The 24,464-nt window shown below is 39.1% G+C and overlaps 1 protein-coding gene and 2 long non-coding RNA genes across 6 annotated transcripts in view; 1 reads left to right on the top strand and 2 right to left on the bottom strand.

The window, feature by feature from the left end:
• Positions 1-5,241, bottom strand: part of LOC309627978 — a 48,850-nt gene extending 43,609 nt beyond the window's left edge. Inside the window, exon 1 of the long non-coding RNA XR_014244081.1 lies at positions 2,341-5,241. This is a non-coding gene — a long non-coding RNA (uncharacterized lncRNA). The remainder of the gene's footprint in view (positions 1-2,340) is intronic.
• Positions 5,242-6,112: 871 nt separating this feature from the next.
• Positions 6,113-24,464, top strand: part of LOC309627963 — a 59,055-nt gene continuing 40,703 nt past the window's right edge. For both annotated transcript variants that reach the window (XR_014244066.1, XR_014244067.1), the window contains exon 1: positions 6,113-6,585. This is a non-coding gene — a long non-coding RNA (uncharacterized lncRNA). The remainder of the gene's footprint in view (positions 6,586-24,464) is intronic.
• On the bottom strand, positions 6,578-23,242 carry LOC309627940 (endotoxic shock protective protein U9-ORF-like). Of its 3 annotated transcripts, XM_082390346.1 has the most exons (6): positions 15,146-23,241; positions 13,625-13,691; positions 12,279-12,329; positions 10,987-11,034; positions 10,298-10,333; positions 6,578-9,617 (listed from the first exon to the last, which is right to left on the bottom strand). In XM_082390346.1, the coding sequence occupies exons 2-6, from the start codon at positions 13,676-13,678 to the stop codon at positions 9,486-9,488; spliced, it is 321 nt and encodes a 106-aa protein (XP_082246472.1). In that variant the 5' UTR covers positions 13,679-13,691; positions 15,146-23,241; the 3' UTR covers positions 6,578-9,485. The 3 variants fall into 3 exon arrangements, with proteins under 3 accessions (XP_082246472.1, XP_082246471.1, XP_082246473.1); XM_082390345.1 differs by having other exon boundaries at positions 13,625-23,242; XM_082390347.1 differs by lacking the exon at positions 10,987-11,034 and having other exon boundaries at positions 13,625-23,232.

Here is a 24,464-nt window from a genome sequence, read left to right as displayed (position 1 = left end):
TATAACTTACACTATATTTCACAGTTGCCATGCTGCAGACACTGGTCCAGATTCTTTAATTGTATTTGTTCCTGCCCCACAACAGCATCCTGAGGTAGGGACTTTTTCTATTTCTATCTTATGGATGAGGAAACTGAGGCAGAGTGAGGTTGAATAATTTGCCCAAAGCCCTGGCTATGAAGTGAAGATCAGGATTCCAACCCAAGTACTTAGGCTGCTATGGACTGAATTGAGTCCCCCTCAAATTCATATGTTGAAGCCCTACCCCCACCCCCAACAAGTATGATGATATTTACAGGTGGGTCTTTGGGAGATAATTTGGTTTAGATGAAGTCATGAGGCTGAGATCCTAATGATAAGATTAGTGCCCTTAAAAGAAGAGACCAGAGAGATTGCTTGCTCCCATACTCTGTCTCTCTGCCATGTGAAGATACCGCAAGAAGGTGGTTGTCTGCAAGCTAAGAAGAGAACCCTCACCAGAACCTGACCATGCTGGCACCTGACCATGCCCAGCCTCCAGAACTGTGAGAAGTAAATTTCTGCTGCTTAATCCACCCAGTCTATGGTGTTGTGTTATAGGAGCCCAAGCTAAGACACGGGCCCGCTGTACTGCTCCCAAGACTTGCTCTTCAGGCCCCTTGGTTCTATATATATGTGGTACAGTTCCAGGTGTTGGGGTACCTCTGTACCTGGGAGCCACCTCCCTGTCAGGTACAATGATACTGTCTACTTTTATTTTCCCATGAATCTAGGGTCTTCCTCTGACACACACCTGACCAGCACTCCCCATAGTGGGCCATCCCCCACCCACCACTCAGCCTTCTGTATTGATGAAGTCAGCTGGACTGACTTTAGGTAGGCAGATTACGCTGATACTCTGTAGTATTGTCTAAGGAATATTAACTCCCCAAGATGACCTCTCTTTCCCTCCCTGTGATATTGTCTGATATTCCACCTTTAGAGAGTCATTCCTTTGACTGAATTTACTGCCTCTCCTAATATTCAGTTCAATCCAATAAACATTCATTGAGCACTGTGCAAGGTGGCAGGGATAAAGAGATGAAAGTTATTACCTTTTATATTAAAGTGTTGTCAGGCCTGCCAGTTCCACTGGCTCCTTATGAAGGAAAAGCAACCTGGCCAGTCTGGCCACATATAAGGGAACTGCTCAGTAAGAATGCTCCATATCAGAGGAGAATTAAGCACCCATGTTTGGTCAGGGACAATGGGAAGTGAAACCAGGCCTGCCTGGAAAGAGGGTCAGAGAGAATAAATTTCCCAGGGTCCCAAATAACTTCCAGAAATCTAGAGAACCACCTCAAGAAAGGCCAAGCGGGGAGCTATGTCATAATAATTTTAAATAATAATAATAAAACAGAAATAACAAGACTAATCCTCACTAAGCTCTCATTACAGCCAAGGCACTGTGCTATCTATTTGATCTTCCCAACAATGCTACAAAACAGGTTTTAATAACCAGTACATGTTTAAATTACCTGCTCAGTTAAATTTTCTTAAAAGCTTGCTGGAATGACGTTAGGAAAGCTATAGTAAACAATCTGAGTAAAATGACCCTTTTATCCAATAGATACTAATTTTTTTATTAGTATCTATTTTATCCAATAGATACTAAAACATCTTGTAGGTATGGGGCTGTTTTGTTTCCTTCATCTCTTCTCTTAAACTACACACTCCTCTAGAGGTTTAGCAAAGGGGAAAACATATTTAATGACTACAGCCTTATCATTTCAAGTTTGAACAACAAAGAAATGTATGGGAAAATCTTTCCCAGCCACAGACTTTGCAGATTCTGTCTCTGCCTTTTCCCTTCAGCGAATCTGCTGGGGGAGACCACAAGGAAGAAGGAATTGGAAACCTTGCAGACAAATCAACAGGCTCGCTCACCTAACAGACTTCTACCACCGTGGTCTCTGTTTCCTGTTTGTTTTTAATCATGTGCTTCATCAGTAAACAATTTTGAGTGTGCGCCATATATATATGCATATATATGTGTATGTATATATATCATATAATTATTTACCCGTTTTAAGCATGTTCTACTGCATATTTATTATGTTTATTATAGAACTCACTAAAAAATAAGTTTAAAAGTATGAATTTAAAAATTAAAAAATTCTAAAATCTTTTCCTACCCCTGTGGGTCTTATTGCCCGCCCCCAGGATACAAACATTCCACTTTACTCCAGTGACAATTTCATGTTGCCATATCCACCAGAAATAGCTCCTGCTCTAGCTGATGTCTGAAGGTCACTAAGCCCTGAATCCACAAATCAATAAATCAGAGCATAGGCATTTCCCTCCAGACCCCTCAAGACTCACCTGCTGCCGCTGGAGCATTCTAAGGCAGGAGGCTCCACCACAGAGCGATACCCACCAGACATTCTCTTAACGCCACAAAATGCGCGTGGCTTTGTGTGTTTTCTAGACAGGAAGCCTTACAAAACATGATGTCAGCTGGGGAGTGACAGTCTGTTTTCAGGATTTGTTTTTGAGAGAATTGCTTACCCCTGGCTTTGCAGCCAACCACACGCCCCTGATCATACATAATTATACCGAGGCTGGAGGGGAGCATGCACTTCAGAAGCTGGGTGAGGCCAGTACAGTACACGGACCGTGAATTCCTGACCACCAGAGAACCCCTCAAACAAAGAGAACCAAATCCTGTAGAAAAGTAACATTTGAAATATTTTGTGTGTAAGTTTTATTTTTTTTCCAGATAAAAACTACCATTGTTGTCAGAGAAAAATACAAGGCAGACGTCAAATTCTAATTAAGTGAACCTAAGTTACATCATGTCTTCTCCTGTGCTGGCCTTTGCTCTGATGTTATGCGTGGTGGGCAAATAGAAATGTACCAGAAAGTGTACACATCCACATCCTGCAAGGGAAGTTCCTCCAAGAGAGCTTTCTAGAGAGCAAATTTGTATCCTGCACACATGTACAGTATACTTACATGTACTTCAGTTCTATATTCCTGGTGTGAAACCTATTTAGTTATTGTATATGTTCTTTTAATACCCTACTAGCTTCAGTTCATAAAGATTTTATAGATTTAGTTAAGAGTTTTGCATTTTTGTTCATAAATGAGATTTATCTTCGAGATTATTATGTCTACTTTGGTTTTGCCAAGAGGTTTTCAACCTTTGTAAAATGACTAAGAAAGAAGCTTCTCTGCTTTCTCTATGCTAACTTATATTAGTATTTATCACACACATATATTTCCTTATATTTTTCTAATCAAATTGTGGCTCTCCTCAAAGGATAGTCACATCTGCAGGGTTTCTGTGAGGGTTATAGCACTAATGCTTTTCTTACCCTGCTTGAGCTACAAGAGAGTGGAGGACCTTCTTGCCCTGAGGCAGACTGGACTGTCTTAGATAAATATTTTGATTACTAGGCCAGTATCAATGAATTTCTTGTGAAATATTGAAACTAGCCTTGTAAGACTATGGGCTCTTTCACAGCTCTGTTATTTGTTTAAGAAAGCACTACTAGTCACAAATCCAAAAATGGCATTTTGGGTTTAAGATTTGTTTGATGGTAACAGTAGTCTAGTGTATAGACATCACTTTTTTCCCTTACATGAGTGCTTCCCAACCAGATTTCCAGGTATCTTAATTTTTATGTCACAAATCAAAATGTAGATATTTTGCTTATAGATTATATCTATGTATATGTTTATGTAGATGTATACATGTGTAATATGTATGTCTATATTACATAATACTTTTTTCTTTGGGGGAGATAGTCTGTAAAAAATCAAACTGGTAGACTGTCTAAAGGTCAGATTGCAGCTCACATCAAGAGTCCCCTCCCCTCTTGCCCCAATATTTGTGTCTCTCCCCACCTCAGACACCTCTGTATTCTCAGTTATTCTGGTCCATCTTTAATAAGATTTTTTGAAACAGCATTATTTCTTCCTGTTTTAAAGATATTAAACTCTGGCTAATTTATTTTGGCCAAGGGGAGAATACCAGAAGAGTCCTGGTTCTAGTGTAATCCCAAGAGAGACAACTGAAGAACAGGTAAACTTGGAAACTCCAATTCTAATTCACAGTGAAGAAGGAAGGAGAGGATTGGGGAGATGGATAATATTTGTTATGTGGACGTGGAAATGTGAATTACTAACCATTGCCTGAGACAGGATTTGCTCTTTTTGAAGTCTAATATGAGTCTAGGAGGGCTCGGGGGTTTCCTGCAGGATGGATTTTCCAGCAGTCTTGTTCTGGATTTCAAAGGTCCGGTGAAAAAGGGAACGGAGGACCCTGTGCTTGTAGAGTTGAAGACGGGAGGGTTTAAGGATACATGGAAACAATTTATTCTTGCCTGGGAGGGGAGGCACTCTGATCCCGAAGCTGGTTTCCACTGGCGGAGTGTGATCACTCCGGCTGTGCAGACTCCCGCGACTTCTCCAAATATGTGTGTGTAGGAGGGGGCGCTGCACGAGCTTTCTCCCTAGTTTGCTCAGTTCAAAGTTAGAATGAGTGTTTGTGCAACTGACCTTTCAGGTTAAGGTCGATCATTTGCCGCATATTTGAAAGAAAGCATGTTTTGTCCTTGTGCTTGAAGCTTTAAACTGACAACGTATTTTCATCAATACAAGGACTGGATTTTCAAACGTGGTTTGCCAAATTTCATCTTTTCAGACTAGCTCTTTTAGTTACGTGTACAGAGCCTTGCTGAACCGCCAGTGATCACAGCGACGTCATTTGCCCCAAGCCCTTGAAGGAAGGGGCTAATTTATGTTGTTTATCTTTAAATTTGTAGAGTGTCTTTACCTTTAAGTTTTATTGGAACTGCACCACTAACAATGATAGGAAAAGGACGCGCTAAATGAGATCAGAAAAGGGGTGTGGAATATGTAGATGAGCGCAGTGACTGCTGGTCATGCTTAAGCTACACATTTTTTCTAAGATTTTTGGCAATATCTCGATATCAAAATATTGCTGCTGGTAATATTAGCTTAGAAACTCTTTATTCTAGAAGTAAGGGGGTCTATAGACTGCATGAGAAAAGTGATCCTATCTGTAGAGTTATTTGAATCTGAGGGTGAGGTGCCCGACCAAGATACGATTTCACGTTTACTTAAACGAAAAAAGATCATGATTCTGAAGTTGGTTTTTTAAAGCGCGAGTTTTAGTTTTTGTTCGTGGAGCGTGGTGATCCTTGCGATTCCCCCGAGTATTAAAAGTTTGCTTGTACAATTTGTGGTGCAAAGGAACTGTGTCCGTACTTTTCCTTGATGTGTGTTAACAAAGTGAATTCTAGGCGCGTGTCAAATTCTTTCATAACACTGCCTTTGTTTCTTTTCTTCAGTAGGTTTACTTTTATTTCGCAGTTATGTGTGTTTCTAGGTAGATCTATTCAGTCTTTCTTGAAACTGGAATGAACCGGTAGCGTTCAAAACTTTGACCAGAAAAAAAAAGTAAGATCGCGGTTATGGTCGGGTTATAGTTAACGAAAACGCAATACTTGGAGGCAGAGAGCTGTCTTTCTTATTTTCCCGGGCATGTTTTTGTGTTTTTTATATCGCTTTTATGAATTATTTGCTGTAGACCCTTTTGTTTTGAAGTCAACGGTTTAGCGTCTTGCTGCTCCTGACACCTTTTGTATAGGCCGTTCTTTTTTTCCCTCTAAGGCCACTTGGGTAATGCGTGATACTTTCCACTTCAAATCGTTAATGACACGTGCTAGAGCTGTTTTCCACGCAGTAACATTTTCACAGGTTCCAGAGATCGGGACGTGGGAGGTTTGGTGGGCTGTTATTCAGCCTACCACATCAATGAAGCCTGCAGATTTGTCAGGAGCAAGAGAATGACACCACTAAAAGGGGTTGGAAGTGTGTAAATGTGCGCAGTGTCCTTTGGCCTTGTTCACGTTGTACATGTTTTTGCAAATATGCTGGGATCCAAGATGTTACTGCCTGGCGTTTACAATTTGGAGACGTCTTTCTTTTGTAAGTGATGGTCTAGCGCTTGCAGGAATAGAGTGAGCGTCTGCGTGGAGTGTTCGGAAAGTTAAGGTAAGCGGTGCCAGGATCCACCTCCTGCTCCAGGGGGTGGGGGGCGGGGCCTTTGGGGCGGGGCCTTGGCAGCGTGCAGGATTTATCGCTCAGGGCCAGAGCGACGATGCAGCAGCTTTTTCAAGAGCGGGGTTCGTTGGTTTGGATGTTTGAAAAACCTGTGGCAGATTTTTCAACAGCTCCACGTGTTGAAGGATCTGATTCTCAAATACAGCCCTGAAATGAGCCCGAGGTCTAACACCACCTTCCCAGAGCCACTGCAAGACTTGTTTGATGTTGCAAAGAAAAAGAAACACTTTTTTACAACAGGTCCTGACTGTTATTAAGCCTCCTCCAAAGCGTCAACAATTTGCAGTCAGAACCCGGTTCCTCCCACTGCGATGATCCTTCTGATGTTCCGTCAAAGATTCAATTCAGCCTGAGGTCTCCGTGCCACACATCTCGTCGCCCGACCACGTGGGCACTGCAGGCACCATATAGCACTTGTCGTTGTCGACATCGTCATCATACTAGGGTTATCAAGAAGGAAGAACCAGGGTTCTGGTAAGTGTTAACACTGTGTGTGTGAAAGAAAGAGGGAATGAATTTATATTTTCTCTATTTCTATTTTCTATTTGTACCTGTGTTTTAAATATTCTGTGTTTTATTCTATGTAGTTCTCTTTCAGGTCATTAACAAAAGCAATCCAAGGGTTGAAAGAAAGAAAATGTTAAGTTGTTGCTGACCTGTAGTAGGTAGTTAGGCCAATGATGGTTGTGTCTGTACTGAACATAGGCAGACTTTTTTTTCTTGTCATTATTTCCTGAACAATACAGTGTAAAAACTACACAGCATTTACATTGTATTAGGTATTATAAGTAAGCTAGATATGATTTAAAGTATACAGGGAGGTTGTTTGCAAATACCAGGCCATTTTACTATATATAAGGGATTTGAGCATCCACAGGTTTTGGTATCCGTCGGGGGTCCCGAAACCAATCCACACAATGTAGAGGGACCACTGTGCTTCCGAGAATCCGTGTGGAGCCATGGTTCTCAAACCCAGCTACACATTAGGATCACTCCAGGCGTTTTTAACATGCTGATGCTTTGGTTCCTTCCACAACCAGGAATGTCAATTCAGTAGGTCTGGGATGGGACCTAGGTGTATTTAAGGTCCCCAGATGATACTAACATGGAGACCGGGCTGGGAAGTTCTGGATAAGCATTTCCGTCCAGGCTTCAGCTATCAAGATGCATGTAACATACCCTTTATTAGCCATGTAAATATTTGCTTTACTAAGTCTTCTATTTGTTCTCAGTGCTTTGGTCATGAAACTGTAATTTACAGCCCTTACGGTATCTGCTATACCGTTGAATATATTTTATGTTTAACAGCACCCTGCCTGGGATAGCAAATACTGTTTCAAAGCAGTGAGAATCCCATGAGGACAGAAGTCCAGACTGTCCTGTTGTCATCTGTTTCTCCAGTGCCTGGAGCCGAGGAAATACTTAAAATTGTTTGTTGGATGGATAGGTAAACGAACAGAGAGAGTTAAGACCATATATTGGACTACTGAACTCAAATATATTTAATGATAGAGTCTAGATTAGAAATATCTGTGTCTGAGAATGCTGAGCTAGGTCTAATCACATAAGTGGTAACAGAGGTAAATATAAGGTCCTGTCCTTCAGTCCAAGGGTACAGGCACAGAAAACATCTAACATGGTTTTAGCAATGCATGAAAAGGACTTAGTGGTTAGCCAAAAAGACAGTTACAGGGACTTCCCCGGGGTCCAACGGTTAAGACTCCGCGCTCACAATGCAGGGGGCCCAGGTTTGATCCCTGGTCAGGGAGCTAGATCCTGCATGCATGCCGCAACTAAGAAGATCCCACGTGCCACAACTAAGACCTGGCACAGCCATATACATAAATAAATATTAAGAAAGAAAAAGACAGTTACAGCCCTAAATCATATTAATAGTTGTAGGATCTGGAATGTCGGAGACAATCACCCCATTTTTATTCCAGATCACATCTGTGGTACTATGTGCAGTTCTGAAAACCATCATCGAGGATGGGGACAATATAAAAACTAAAGAATATTTGGCAAAGACTCCCAGGATATTGAAAAATCATACCATGTCATACAGAGGATGGTTGGAGGACAGGGGAAGTTTTCTTGGAGGAACTCGGGACTGTGAAAGTTATCTTTATTTATTTGAGGGATTAACATTGAGAAACCAGGCTGGATTTATCTGATGTGACCCCAAAGAGCTGGATTAGAACCAAATTTTAACTCCATACCAAAAAATGACTTTTCCAAGATCAAAGCTAGCCAAGAAAGGACTGTGGAATGTCTCTCTTACATAGACTGAGGTATTCTGGCAGATGTCTGTATGTCAGTGATGTTCTGCAGGAGCACTGGGGGGTCCTGCTTAAACACAAATACTGCTTCAGTAGGTCCCCAGTGGAGCCTGATCTGTCTTGCATTTCTAACAAGCTCCCAGGTGATGTCCACTCAATGGCCTCTAAGGTCCTCTCCAAGTCTGAGACTTCGGTTTCTATAAAATAGGTCCATGTCCCCTCCTATGCAGACTCCACTCCCTTTGACTTTAGGTGTAGCCCTGTTGCAACCAGTTGTAAGGAGAGACCTTTGGGAAACTTCCCAAATGAAGCCAAAGTCCCCTGTGAATGCCAGGTAGTGATTTTTCCACCACGAAGGAACGGAAGGGACTAATAGACTGTGATCACTCTTCTTAATTAAGAGGTAAAATGGTTACCATTCTCTTTCCTGAAAAGTGGACTGCGGATTTGTAGAGGTGGAGAATGAGTAATATCTGTAAAATCTTTTTTGTTCCTTTTTGCCTTGTACATCTGTAGAGACAGATTAGGGAGAAACTTGTAACTTTTTGCCTCTCAAATAAGACAAAAGGAAATTTTAAGTGCATTTCCGCATGGCTTCATCAATTTCCATCCCAGTTAAAAGGGTCAAAACACCATCTCCTCTTGCCGGAAACATCCCAGTGGTCTCTCAAGGGCTTGGATGTAGGCTGAGGACAGTCTTGTCACCCACCCCTCCCCAAGACTGGCAGAGACTGCAGGCTGCATACCCCTCCCCGACATTCTTTTTCCTTCCTGCCTTTGTCATAGAATCTCTGGTTCTTAGCTAGGCATATGACTTCCCAGAGAAAAAGAGATCCTGTTTCCTAGATTCCTTTGCTTGTTTTCCTGATCTCTCTTTAAATGTCGTTAATGATGGAAAATGACATTCCACGTGGGAATAATATAGTGATATAAACATTTTTAATGAAGCTTTGCCATTTTATCCAGGATACTGAAAAGGGTTCGCTGTGGTACAAGGAGCAGAGAGGTAAAGTCTTAGATCGTCAGTTGCGGTGTTAAACAATGCTGGAGGAAGAAGCTGCATTTGGCTATGAAGTTCCTGAAGAACTTCATGAATCATGAATCTCCCCGTCTTTCGGGGGCAAAGGAGCCTGTTGTGTTAGGAGTCGAAGGAGGAGCAGTTTCTGTTATTGGTGGGAATGGTGGCACGGGGGCTATGGTAGTCCGTCTGTTCATTGGTGGTTTCCGCTGATAAAACAAAAATCAAGACAAAAAAGGCATTTATAAATCTTCAACATATAAATATTACATAGCTACTACTTGAGTAATAAAATATTTTAAAGTTTTTATAGTTAAGAGGGGAGAATTTTCAACCAATACCATTTTTTTTTTTAGTTTTATTAACATTACCAACTTCCTCTATTTCTCTCTGTGTGTATGACAGTTAATTACTGAAATTTCAACTTGTTTGCATTTCATCTTTGAAAAGAAAAGCAAGTACTTTCTTTCCAACCTTGTTGTTCCAGCCAATCTTTTTGGGAAGAACAACTAGAAAAGTTGGTTTTTTTAAAATGGAAGTTCCCTCTCAGATATTTTTAGTAGGATACATGTAATGAAAATTTGAGAGGACTTTTGCTTAATAACTATCTTCAACATTTTCAAGAAACTGTAATGCTTTTCAGACAGATTCACAAGTTTTAGTTCTTCCATTAATTAGCAATTTTGTTAGTATGTGGAACATTCTTAATTCATAAGCAGTGACTTAAAGTTTTATTAAAAATAAGATATAAATGGGAAATTAGCCAGTATTATGATGACAAAACCCTCAAACATGATTTCACATTTCCTGTCTTTCCCTTTATTTTCCTGAACCTTCATTCTTCTTTCAAGTGTTGATAATGATAGAAAAATCAAAAATGAAAACTTACACAGGTAATGAAGAATTCATAAAACCTCTGAAGGTACTGCAAGGGGGGGAAAAAAAAACCCAGTTACCTGACATTTAATTGTTAGGAAATTTTGTTTCAGTTCACATATAATTTTTTAAGTTCTTAGAAAAAGAAATACTTCCAAGAAGAAATTGCAAAAATTACTTTAAGGTCTGTGAGTAGTAAAGAAGCTTGTTGTAATGTAAATTGGACAATCATATAGAAGAAAGGGGAGTTAGGAGTTAGCTGAGATGAGGATCAGTACAAAAATTTTCCAGAGATTAACTCCACTAAAAAACAACCAGAGCCCATAGAAACATAAAGATTTATCTCTGCCTTTTTAGTCAGACTATAAAAGGAAAGGGAAGTTGAGAGCCAAGATGAGGAACAGAGAGCTGTGTGCTTTGGCAATTCTCTCTGAGCAGAAACCTGAGCTTTCAAAGATGCTCCAAACATCTTCAGGAAGATGCAAAGCAGCAAGCAATATACCAAGAGGCCACAATCTACAGATCAAAATCTATGCTAAAGATAATTACTGAAAATAAGTATACATTTATCTCTGAGCTTGCTTGGCAAAAAAAGCAGACATTTGTCTGTTGAGATGAAGTCTTCTAAAAGGAATTAATAATACATGTAACTTCTTAATGAGGAATTTTAGATATTATAATGGATGTATTTAATTAGTTTACCAGGTGATGCAGTAATAGTCTACATGGGCTCATTATTTGACGGATCCTCTGAAAAGTAAGGACATAATATTAAGTTGCAAAAACAAAATATTCTAGTGATTTCTGGGTTCTAGATTATTTAAGTCAGATCATGCTAAACTTGTAAAAGACGTTTAATGACTTATGTTATCCCCTTATTGTGAAAGAGAAGGATCTAAACCAGTTGTATGTTGAGAAGGGTGGTGTTCACCCAGACAAGAAGTGACACAAGGCTGGTGTTCTAACTTTCACGGGCCTGGAGACGGTCCATTTCTCTGGAGATGATTCTCCCAACTGGCAGGAACTGTCCACAGAATTCCTAGGTATGCCAGTGAGGCTGGTTCGTATGCTTCCCACCTTAGATTTTTCATTTTCACCTTGGAGAAAATCTTTTTTTTTTTTTTTTTTTAATTTTGTTGAAGTATAGTTGACTTGCAATGCTGTGTTAATTTCTGCTGTACAGCAAAGTGACTCAGTTATACATATGTATATTCTTTTCCATTACTGTTTATGACAGGATATTGAATATAGTTCCCTGTGCTTTACAGTAGGACCTTGTTGATATTCATTCTATATGTAATAGTTTGCATGTGCTATCCCCAAATTCCCACACCATCCCTCCTCCAGCCCCCTCCCCCCTTGGCAACCACAAATCTGTTCTCTATCTCTGTGGGTCTATTTCTGTTTTGTAGATATGTTCATTTGTGTCATATTTTAGATTCCACATATAAGTGATATCATATGGTATTTGTCTTTCTCTTTCTGACTTACTTCACTTAGTATGATAGTCTCTAGTTGCATCCATGTTGATGCAAATGGCATTAGTTCATTCTTTTTTATGGCTGAGTAATATTCCATTGTATACATATACCACATCTTCTTTATCCATTCATCTGTCGATGGACATTTAGGTTGCTTCCATGTCCTGGCTATTATAAATAGTGCTGCTATGAACATAGGGGTGCATGTATCTTTTCAAATTATAGTTTTATCTGGGTATATGCCCAGAAGTGGAATTGCTGGATCATATGGCAACTCTATTTTTAGTTTTTCAAGGAACCTCCATACTGTTCTCCATAGTGGCTGCACTAATTTACATTCCCACCAAAAGAGTAAGAGGGTTCCCTTTTCTTGGAGAAACTCTTGTAATCATACTTTATGTTCCTGAAAATATTACTTCTTGAAAATGTCACATATTTTCTCCCTAAATCATATCTTCCTAGGAGACAACAAATATTCTTAATTTTCATTTTTTTTAAAAAAAGAACAGTTACCTTCCAGTTTAAGAAGTGATCATGGCGAATTCCAGAATGAAATTCTCGTACCTGTGAAAATTGAGAGGCAGAGTATGGAGACTGAGGAAATAGATGTAATAATAATAATAGTAACTAACTAGGAGATTTAGACTTTGAGTTCCCAGAAGGCAGGGACTATATTTTGTCATCTGTGTAATCCTGGCACCTAGCATGATCCGCCCATTTCAAGAAAAATTTGTTTACAGAATAAGCAAATGAATGTTGCATCTGTTAACATCGGTCACTAATCCTTTTGAATACCAAAAATATTATCTCAGTTACAGGCATACCTAGTTTTATTGCACTTCACAGATACTGCATTTTTTTTTTTTTACAAATTGAAGGTTTGTGGCAACCCTGTGACAAGTCTATCATTCATTATTCCACCAGTGCTTGCTCACTTCATGTCTGTGTCACATTTTGGTAATTCTCACAATATTTCAAACTTTTGATTATTATCATATTTATCATGGTGATCTGTGCTCAGTGATCTTTAGTATTACTACTAGGACCTGCTGAAGGCTCAGATGATGGTCAGCATTTTTTAGCAATGAAGTATTCTTCAATAAAGGTGCACATTGTTTTGTAGACATACTGCTACTGCACACAAAATAGATTACAGTATAGTGTAAACCTAACTTTTATATGCACTGGGAAGCCAAGAAATTCGTGTGACCCGCTTTCTTGCAATATTTGCTTTATTGTTGTGGTCTGGAACCGAACTCGCGATATCTCCGAGGTAAACCTGTAATCCTCTCAGCCTACTCACTCTCTGCTTTGTTCATAATAACAACCTGAGCTGTAGTTTTCCTTAACCTGCTACCACGCGGCGTCCGTTTGTCTCAAGGTTTATCAAGGGCTTCTCCAGAGCAATCACAGTTCCCTCTGACGGCCCCTCCCTCACCCAGTGGGTCTCAACCTCCGTTGCCCAGTGGAATAATCACCTGGTGAGCATATAAAAATCCTGATGCCTGGATCACACCCCAGGCCAATTACGTCAGGTTTTGGGGGTGGGACCCAGACATCAGGACTTCTTAAAGTTTCCCAAGCAATTCCAAAATGCGGCCAAGATTGAGAATGACTGCTCTGTTCTGAGGCCAGGAGAGTTTCTCAGCCGCGCTTAACTCAAATCTATTGTTTTTCTAACAGGGTCTTTTAAAATAGGTTGAAAGAGCTACTTTTAGCTCCAAAGAAACTTAAAATGGATACTGTGGCTTTGACTCCAATGATAGAATTTTTTTTTTTTTTTTGAGGGTTGAATATAAAAGTTTGGAATGCATGAACCAAGGCTGATTTGCAGAAATAGACATTAAGAGTTTACTTACTGGTGTGCAGTGAGCTGTGACCAAAAGGAAAGTGATCAGAAACACCACTTTCATCTTTCGACTCTATCTACAAGTAAAACAAGAGTATTAATTCTTAACTTAGAAATTATGTACCCCTTTCCTGCTTATGTAGCGTGACACTGGATCAGGCACATTATTAAGGAGCTTGGCGAAGATTATGCTATTGGGAACCAAAGGATGTATAGATTAGAGATTCTGGAAGATATTAAACAATTGGAATATAGATTATGATTCACATGCCTTAAGAATTGTGTGTGGCTCTAATTCAAGATCTACAACATACACACACACACATGCTTGCATTCAAGTACAGTACAGTATAAAACATTTCATGCTTATTAGGAATATTCCCCCAGTGAGTTTAAAAGAATATTGGTCTATTCTATTAACTGCTTGTAAAAACACAGCTTTTTAAATAGTTATTATTTCATTTGATTCTTACAGTGACTTTGATAGGTAGGTATCATTAGTATAATATCCACTTAGAAGTGGGTATTTGTCTTGTCTATACTCCTAGATTATGATGTAGATTGTTTATTTGATGTGTTAGTAAATTCTAATAGGTTCACGGTTTTTCTGTTTTCTACTGTATCATGGCAACTTTTATTTCAATCATTTTCATTTTTCATGCAAACAGGAAAAATTCCATCATCTTTTAAATGATATACAAAATGCCTTTTTTGTTGTTTTGAGGGAAGAGAAGAGAGATCAGGCATTCTGAAGATAAATATAATTGTTTTATTTCTCCATAAGAATACTGTAATTTTTATCAAGAGTATATTGATTGATTTTTGTAAGTGGTGTTGCTCTTGGTAAATGTTTTTAATAAAACTTAATTCTGCCATTTGAAATACTTTTTACAAAGAGAGCTCTAAATGTAATTTTAAAACAAATCAAGACAAAATGACAACACATATCCAATAATCTTAGATCTGTGAAATGCCATAAGAAAATATGTCCTGAACCAAACTGCCAATGACTGATTTTAAAGATCCATCATCAAGATTAAACAATATTTGAAATAGGAAGAAAGCCTTCAAGAGGATGATATGAAGACCAAATTTATGTAAATATTATTGCCTGCTGGAAGGCTTGCATCCTTCATGTTCCCCTGTTATAACTGTTGATGTTCCCCTTATTTTTCCTTATTTACATTGCTGTAAATATGGAGGAGGGAAACAGGAATGCACATTTGCAGGATAACTTTTAATATTCCACTTATGTAGGTTTTTTGTCACTGCTGTTTTCCTATAATTTGTTTTCAGTCACTATTTTAAAGCCCTAACATAACCCAGAGCAAACATCAGAGTAACATATTTAAAATAAATAAACATGTGAGTACCTGAGACAATATTTAAAGAATTAAAAACATAGGCCATGACTATAAAAGAGAATTAAAATGTTATTGTCAATAAATTAAATTCTTTAATTCTCAACCTTTCCAGTTATCCATATCTTTTACAAGATAATGTAATTTATAATTGAAAGGATATTTGTTACCTTGTACACCAGGAAAAATGAAATGTCCAATATCGTTAAGATTTCCTTGACGCCTCGTTTGCAGATGATCTGGATAATCGGAAGATATTTATATATGTGGATATTAATGACGTGCTGTGTCAGCACTTTAAAAAAAAAAAAGATTCCTCATGACCCTCATTTACATAGGAATGGGACAGGGGCTTCCCGTGCAAGGACAATACCTCATTCTTTGCAGGACCAAGACCCTTGTCTCTGATCATAATACATTTTTGTGGTTATTCTTGACACATGAATAATTCAGGAGGCCTAGGGTTTTGCTAATGAACAATCAGGACAAATAATTGCAACAACTAGAAAAGTACCATACTTGTATTAGTGGTTTGGCTAGGAGATACACCCTGAGAATTTCGACTTAAAAGACTTAACATAAATCCATTGAAATCTGTGTGAATCACGCATTGACAGAGGATGTCTTTTTCTGCCATCTCATTCAGTGGGGAGACAGAGGCTATGAGCTGGATAAGTGGGGGAAGCACTAGCCTAAGTGTCAGCCCTCCGCGTCCGAGCTCAGCCACTGCCTGTGTTGGCTACACCTGGTGAAGGTCAGTTTGGTTTTCCACAGAAAAAATCCCCAGGACTCTCCTTATCTCAGAGTCCAGGTCCCAGCTAACTCAATACCAGAGAAAGGAAATTCTTCCCTCCTCCGACAAAAGCCCATTCATCTCTTGCTCCTGTATGTTTGACAGGATAAATATTTAGCTCCTTTCAGAGAAGTGCTATACTCTCCACATCTATAGGTTTCACTTTTATGGTCCAGGCAGATCAGTCTGCAGCAGTTTTACCAAAATCTAGGTTATCCAGTCTTAAATAACATCACCTGTGGGACACCAACAGCTTAGCCAAGGCAACATCACTTTGCCAAACCCAATTCCTTTCACAATATATATATATATATATATATATTAATGAGCATTCTATTGGGCTAATAAAAATAGTGTCACCTAGTTCTGGGGAAAAGTTCCAGTGCTTTGAAACTCCAGTGCAAAATGAAATAAAATGCAAACTTCACAACTTCACCTCACAGGCCTCCCACCATGTTCTAGCTACATAAGTATGTGAATAGTGTAATTGCCCGCAGCCCGGAATACACTCTTTTTCTCTAGTATGATAAAACAGATTGATTCCTTTTAAAGCAGTACCCATTCTCCTCTTTCATCTTGTCTGGAACAGAGATAATGGATAAGTGGGAAAAATCAAAGAAACTTCTGGATCCATCACAATGGGAGTCCAACCACCACACTAAGCAGCAGCAAACGGGATGGTCTGGGGGCCATATCAGAACCTTGTTTGTTAACTTATCTGTGTCTCCTAAATTGAAGCACTGTCTAACTCTTGGCTTCTCAACAGTGGTGATCAGAAGTTTGTTTCTTCAGGAACAAATTTGAGTGGGTGGACCTCTCAGCTTTCTCGGATTTGGCATCCCACAGGAGTATGTGCTTTCCCTTTGAAGATTCACAAGCCCTCAGCACTAAGAAACACAGACCACCATCCAGAGCAGAATGTAACACACTTTCTCAGTGTGGCTTTTGCTTTTTTTTTTTTTTTAAGTATAGTTGATTTACAATATTATATTCGTTTCAGGTGTACAACATAGTGATTCAATATTTTATAGATTATACTCCATTTAAAGTTATTATAAAATATTGGCTATATTCCCTGTGCTGTACAGTAAATCCTTGTATCTTATTTTATACAAAGTAGTTTGTACCACTTAATCCCCTACCCCTATCTTGCCCCTTCCCTCTCCCCACTGGTAACCATTAGTTTGTTCTCTATATCTGTGTCTGTTTGTTTTGTTATAGTCATTCATTTGTTCTATTTTTTAGATTCCACCTATGAGTGATAACATACAGTATGTCTTTCTCCATCTTATTTCACTAAGTATGAAACCCTCCAGGTCCATCCATGTTGTTGCACATGGCAAAATTTTGTTCTTTTTTATGGCTAATATTCCATTGTGTGTGTCTGTATATGTATATATGTGTGTATGTATGTGTGTGTGTATATGTATACACACACACACACACACACACACACACACACAGCTTCTTTATCCATTCATCTGTTGATGGGCACTTAGGTTGTTTCTATATCTTGAATATTGTAAATAAAGTTGCTGTGAACATTGGGGTGCATGTATCTTTTCAAATTAGTGTTTTCGTTTTCTTTGCATATATACCTTGGAGTAGAATTGCTGGATCATATGGTAGTTCTATTTTTAGTTTTTTGAGGAACCTCCGTACTGTTTTCCATAATGACTACACCAGTTTACATTCCCACCAACAGTGTAGGAGGGTTTCCTTTTCTCCACATCCTCGCAAACATTTGTTACTTGTGGTCTTTTTGTTGGTAGCCATTTGGACAGGTGTGAGGTGATATCTCACTGTGGTTTTGATTTGCATCAAATCAAAGTGTTGAGTATCTTTTCATGTGCCTGTTGGCCATCTGTATGTCTTCTTTGGAAAAATGTCTATTCAGGTTTTCTTGGTAGGTAGATAGACAGACAGATAGATAGATAAATAGAGAGATGATAGATAGAAAATGGAACAATGGAATATTATTCAGCCATAAAAAAGAAGGAAATCTTGCCATTTGTGACAACATGGATGGGCCTGGAGGGCATTATGCTAAGTGAAATAAGTCAGACAAAGACAAATACCATATGATCTCTCTTATATGTGGAATCTAAAACAAAACAAAACAAATCAAACAAAAAACAGATTGGTGGTTGCCAGAAGTGGGGTGGGGGGGATGAGAGAAATGGATGAGGGCGGGTCAAAGGGTTAAAAAAGTGTAGTAAGTCAGGATGTATGATAGCTACAGAGGGGGGAAAAAGTATAACACCAGAACACTTTACTCTGTTCTTAGAAATAAGCATGACATTAATGAAAAAAATTTTCTTTTAGGGTGAAACTTCAAGTTATCCCTAAGTGGTCATAATAAAGTCTAATAGTATTTTTAATTTAGTGAGGGAATTAGCATTTTCAAGGAAACCTGCAAAAATATTTTTGTTAGGTTAAAAAAAAAAGAAAAGAAATGTGGTACTGATAACTGCTGCAACATGTATGCACTTTGAAAACATTATGCAAACTGAGAAAGGCACCAGACACAAATGTCCACATATTGTATGATTCCATTTATATGAAATGTTCAGAATAGGCAAATACATAGAGACAGAAAACAGATTAATAGTTGCAAGAGCTGGGGAGAGGGAGAATGGGAGTGACGCTAATGAGTATGTTGTTTCTTTTAGGGTGATGAAAATGTTCTGGAATTAGAGAATGGTAATGATGTACAACTCCAGCGATATACTAAAGCCATTGAACTGTACACTCTAAAAGATTGAACTTTATGGATTGTGAATTATATTTCAATAAACTTGTTATTAATATATGCATATGAACAAAAAAGAACATAAGAACAACTCATGATCCTAATACTTAGAGCTGACCACTAGCAACTTTTTAATGCATTTCCTTCTAGTCCTTTCTTTAACATACTATTTATGTAGCTGAAATCTTAGTGAATTCTTGCCTTTTTTTTTTTTTTTTACATAATATGGCAACTACAGACTCCTTGTAAACACTAATTTTAATAGATGCTTAATAGTTTACTGGCTGAAAGATGAGAGGGCCTGAACTGGCAGGAAAGTCTGCACATAGAGTGGTGTTCTAGGAATCCTAACTAGCTGGGTGATTCAAAAGTCAAAACAGATAAGCAAAAACCTCTAGGTTCTCACTCTTCCTTAGGAAAGAGATAACTTCAATAGTTAATGAAATCAAAAGAAAAATGTCAAAATGTCATATGTCAGAGGACTAAGTTCCTTCATATATAAAAATCACTTTAAAATAAATAAGAAAAAAATGAGTAAGTAGGAAGTAGAATAAGAACATGAGTAAGTGGTTCACAGAAGAAATACAATGGATAGCAAATTGATAAGATTTAAAATGCACATACCCTTTGACTCAGCAATTCCACTTCTAGGAATTTGCCTTGCCTCTATAATCAGACAAGGGGGCAATGAAAAATGGACAAGAGGATTTATTTATTGCATTATTGTTTATATTTGCAAAAATCTGGTCATCTAACTGCTCCTCAGTTGGGGACTAGTTAAATAAATTATGGTAAGCCATATAATGGAATATATTAAACAAACCACTGGAAAGAATGAAGTAGACTTATGTGTAAGGATATGAAAAAATCACCAAAATATATTGTTTGGTGAAAAAAATCAAGGAACAAATCATGTAACTTCACATGTGCTTTTAAAAAGATATATTCCAATATGCTTATGCGTACCTTTAAACAATTCTGGAAGGATATATACAAACTATTAACAAAGGTCTCTTTCTAGAAGAATTTTTTCATTTTATACCTATTTATATTGTTAGAATTTTTTACTGTATATATTTTCATAAAAAATATTAAAATATATGTCAGTAGTTGCCATTGAGTTTAATGGGTTTTAAAAGACTATGTTTAATCCCCAAAGTGAGGATAATTTGCTGAGTTATATTCAGGAAACCACTTCAGAGGAAAGATTTAGAACATTCTGCTGCTGATATTCTAAGGATGACTTTGGATCTCGAAATATCCCTCCTCTTCTCAATTTCATGGTGAATGATGCCCAATTACTACATTTTCTGCTCATCGATTCCAGCTCTCATTGCTCTGTCTGTATCTTTATAAGAAATCCCACCCTTCCTCCACTTACTTGAGTTAACAAGAGCTAGTTCTTTTTAACCAGAACACCCCAGGTAAAAAAGATATTTAAAAAAAATGATAGTTTAACTAATTTAGGTTCTTAAGCCTATGGACACTGATATGTTTTCTGACCAAGACTCTAGGGAATATACTAGTGTATTAACTCGTTCCTAACCAACTGAATTATATCGAAGGAGACATTTATGATTAGTAAGGGCTTATAACCAATTGTTCTCAAAATAAAATGAGGAAAGTGAAAAATAGAGACACTCAGTAACATTTCTGAGAGAATAAATGAAAATCATCTGGAGGTCTCACTCTCCACTGTGATGGAGGTTGTGGGTAGGAATGACAACACAGAGGGGGAAAGAACCATGAGAATTTCATTAAAAGGAAATCAAGGCTGGGGCTGGGAGATAGATATGGGATGGAGAGAGGCTTTGACATTCAGCAGTGGTTCCTAAGTGACGGTGCATGGACAAGCTGCCTCAGATTTATCTGGGGGAGATTTAACCATTTGTACGGGGCTGACTAATGGCCCTCCCCAAAGAGGTCCAGACCCTAATCCCCAGAACCTGTGAATGGATTACCTTACATGGCAAAAAGGACTTTGCAGGTGTGCCATATTATGTTAAAAAAAAAAAAAAGGCAAGACTTCACTAAGATTTCAGTTACATAAATAATGTGTTAAAGAAAGGACTAGAAGGAAATGCATTAAAAAGTTACTAGTGGTCAGCTCTAAGTATTAGGATTATGAGTTGTTCTTATGTTCTTTTTTGTTCATATGCATGTATTAATAACAAGTTTATTGAAGGACCTTTTAAGGTCCTTGAGATGTTGATAGCATCCTGCATTATCCAGATGGGCCCAATGTAATTACACAGGCCCTTAAAGAAGGAGGAGGGAGGCAGAAGAGGAGGTCAGAGTGAGGTGATGTGAGAAGAACTCACTGTGCTGTTGCTGGCTTTGAAGATAGAGAAAGGGGCCATAAGCCGAGGAAGGTAGGCAGCCCCTAGAAGCTGGACAAGGCAGGAAACAGATGCTCTCCTAGAGCCTCCAGAAAGGAAGGCAGCCTTGCCGAGACCTGTGTTGGATTTCTGACCTACTGAACTGTAAGAGAATAAATTTATGTTGTTTTAAGCCACTAAATTGGTAATTTGTTATAGCAGCAATGGGAAGTAAATATGCCGTCTACAAGCTCTGGGACCCCATCCTAGGTGATTCTGATCCAGCATTTTTTACAAAGCTGATATCTGTCCAGGTTTGGAGAACCCTGCTTAGAATATGCTTTAAATCCGTTTAGAAGAATGGATTTAAAGAATGTAAGTCTTTAAAACTTTTTGTAGATAAAACTTTTTGGAGATCTCATTTTTCTAAAGCATGTCCAACCAAATACTCCTCCTGATGAAGGAGAGTGTGTGACAGAGTGACCAAGAAATCCAGAAATCAAGTTTTAATACGTACTGATTTTTAGTGAATTTGGTGTGTTATTACTTTGCCGAGTTCTGCTATGTTTGCTATCTACTTCCTGGAACAGTTAATTCCAAATTTATCTCTCAGATAAAGAGATTAATTTTTGTAATTCTTTTATAGTTACACTTTTTGTTTCAAAATTCAACGCGTCCAGCCAGTATTTGGTGGGCATTCCTGTGAGCAAGGCACATCAAACCCTCCTTCTTCCCGGTTCTCGCCTCGGGTCTGGGTCAGCAGTCCAGGGCTTCTCAAGGTGGCAGCTGGCCCTTGGTTCTGTGCTGTCACCGAAGAGTGAATTATCCTCACTCTTGGGGTAAACACACAACATGATTACAGTTTCACCAAAACTGCTGCTTTGCTCAGACTCAGTATTCACATTGTGTCATTAAAGACATTTGAATCTTATGTTTTGTAATGAGAAGCTCCAGCCTCTTTGTCAGTTATAATTTTTGTTCTGATTAAGGTCTAAACAAAACAAAACAGAAGCCCTCTAAGGTACAAGTTTTCAACATGGCCACATATTAGACTTTAACATAATTGTTGATGCCCAGTTTCCACCCCCAGACTTTCTGATTCTGTTGATCCCGAATGGGGCCCAGGTGTCAATATTTTTTAAAACGCTTGCCTCCCCAGATGATTCTAATGTGGAAACCCTATTCTAAAGGACTTGAACTCTAGGGTGCCTGTCCTGCCTCCTTTCCTTTTGAGATTTGAGATGCCCAAGAATTCCTGCTGGTGGTTGTAGGGAATCCCACCGTTGGAGGGGCCGGCGGCAGGCGCTTTGGCCTCGGCAACACGGTTTCTTCTTGGATTAGAAAGCTGACAGGACAACCTACTCTTTCAAGTGGAGTTATGGATGCCCAGTGACCTTATTCTTGTTCTCAATGGCTTGGGAAATGGACACATTACTGCAGGATTCCTGCAGATGACTCCAAGTGACAGCCCAAAGTCTGAACCTGCATGAACGTCTGGTACAAGAAACAGCTGTGAGCAAATGCACTAATTAGGGCTATGTTCGTAGCTCTCCAAGGAAGGGTACTCTCACTAGGTTACACAGGCACACTTGGGAAACTGTTGTTTTGGGCTGATGATCTACATGATGACTACATCATGCGCTACATGATGCACACAGCTGAGAGCGCCCGGCTCTGTTTTCACTTGCAGATATGTAGCAGTGATGACTAAACAAAAACTAGAATTCCAACAAATGCTGTCAGGTCCCGCACGCGACAGACATGACAAAGCCGTTTTCCATGTGTTCTGTCAGTTAGATGGTAAATACAGAGGAAATATTTGAAATGCCCCCAACCAGATTGGGAGGAAGGCAAGCATCCAATGGGTGAAGCAAATGCTCCCTATTTAGGCTGGAGAACCTATCTCTACCCCAGCCATAAACATAAATGGGGAAGGAAGGCCTAGGTTGATACGGGAAACATTTGCTTGGGAGACTTGGCCTAAAAAAAGCAGTGAAAAACAGGAAAAAAAATGAAGAGGCCCTCAAGTAACATCCTACCTGCCTATAGAGAGATACAGTCCTGATGTGATGTAAAGGGCCACGACCCAAGATCGAGGGGTTGTGTGCCGGTGAGGAAGAATTGTGTTTGCTCTGAGTACAGTATCATGTGTTGTTGTGGGGATCACAGAGACAAGGGATGTAGAAATGCCTTATGTAAACTGTAAAGTGCAATATGGATTTGATGGTAGTGGTTCATTACCCAGAGGACCTTGCTACTCAAAGTGTGGTCTGCAAACCAACATCATCAGTCTCACCTAGGAGCTTACTAGAAATGCTTCTGAAAGTGCTTTTTTTGTTTGTTTGTTTTTAAAGACACCAATTGTACTTGAACTTTTGTTTCTTTTTTTTTCTTAATTAATTCATTCATTCATTCATTCATTTTTGGCTGTGTTGGGTCTTCGTTTCTGTGCGAGGGCTTTCTCTAGTTGTGGCAAGCGGGGGCCATTCTTCATTGCGGTGCGCGGGCCTCTCACTATCGCGGCCTCTCTTGTTGCGGAGCACAGGCTCCAGACGCGCAGGCTCAGTAATTGTGGCTCACGGGCCTAGTTGCTCTGCGGCATGTGGGATCTTCCCAGACCAGGGCTCGAAACCGTGTCCCCTGCATTAGCAGGCAGATTCTCAACCACTGTGCCACCAGGGAAGCCCCCTGAAAGTGCTTTTAAAAAAAAACAAAAAGTTTTTTTTAAAAAAATTGTGATAAAACGTACATAACAAAATTTGCCATTTTAATCATTTAAAAAAGTACAGTTCAGTGGCATTAGGTAATTTACATTGTTGTGCAACCTTACCATCCATCTCCAGAACTTTTTCATCTTCCCATACTAAAACTTGTACCCTGAATGTGCAAGGTCTCCAGGTGATTCATATGCACAAAATTTAAGAAGCACTGGTCTGGGGGATTTCTGGCAGATCCTGTGTTAAATTTAACCATAGTTTACTATGCAGTAGATGCTGTGCTAAGCATTCTTTATCTCACTTAATCTCAGTTACACTTTATCTCATTTAATCCTCCCAGCAACGTTATGAAATATTATCATGAACCTCACTGTACAGATAGGGAAACATTTCAGCGTTTTACTCAAGGTTGCACATGTGTAAGGGCTAGAGCTGGGGTATCACTTAGCGTCTGTGGTTCCAGAGCATATACTTTCCTTCTTCTGGACTTCCTTGGTACCCGTAAAGATCCCATCCAGGTGCTTGCATTTGAGGATATGTGTTGAGGAAGAAAGATGCCTGGATAGGTAGAGGGAAGAAGTAAAATAAGATCCCACCACAAGTAAATCTTTATTTCCATGGTTTTACACAACTCATGCATCTAGTAAAGAGACTTGGAGAATCTGGGATGCTGCTTTCACAGCATTATTTTACTTTGTTTCTCCAGAAACTTTACTCTCAACCTGATTTTCTTTCCGGTCTTATGCATTTCAACGGATCCTATATCTCTCTTTTCAGAACCTTCTGGAACAAACCGAAAGGTCAAACAGGAAGTGTTTGTGGGGAATTCTGTGCTGAGTAGATTGGTGTGGCCAGGCTCACTGCTCTCCTTCCTCACACCCCGTGGTTTCAGGGCTCAGCGTGACTCAG

Source organism: Balaenoptera borealis, assembly GCF_965194805.1.
Source record: "Balaenoptera borealis genome assembly, chromosome: 4".
Lineage (NCBI taxonomy): Eukaryota > Metazoa > Chordata > Mammalia > Artiodactyla > Balaenopteridae > Balaenoptera > Balaenoptera borealis.
This window is presented reverse-complemented; position numbering and strand designations above follow the sequence as displayed.

Excerpts from the sequence above, each read along its gene's own strand:
- LOC309627940 (XM_082390345.1), bottom strand. The coding sequence starts at position 13,678 with ATGAAAGTGGTGTTTCTGATCACTTTCCTTTTGGTCACAGCTCACTGC. Across the intron at positions 12,330-13,624 it reads TCACAGCTCACTGCACACCA|GTACGAGAATTTCATTCTGG; the intron begins GTAAGTAAACTC and ends CAATTTTCACAG. Across the intron at positions 9,618-10,297 it reads ATGAATTCTTCATTACCTGT|CGGAAACCACCAATGAACAG; the intron begins GTAAGTTTTCAT and ends TTGTTTTATCAG.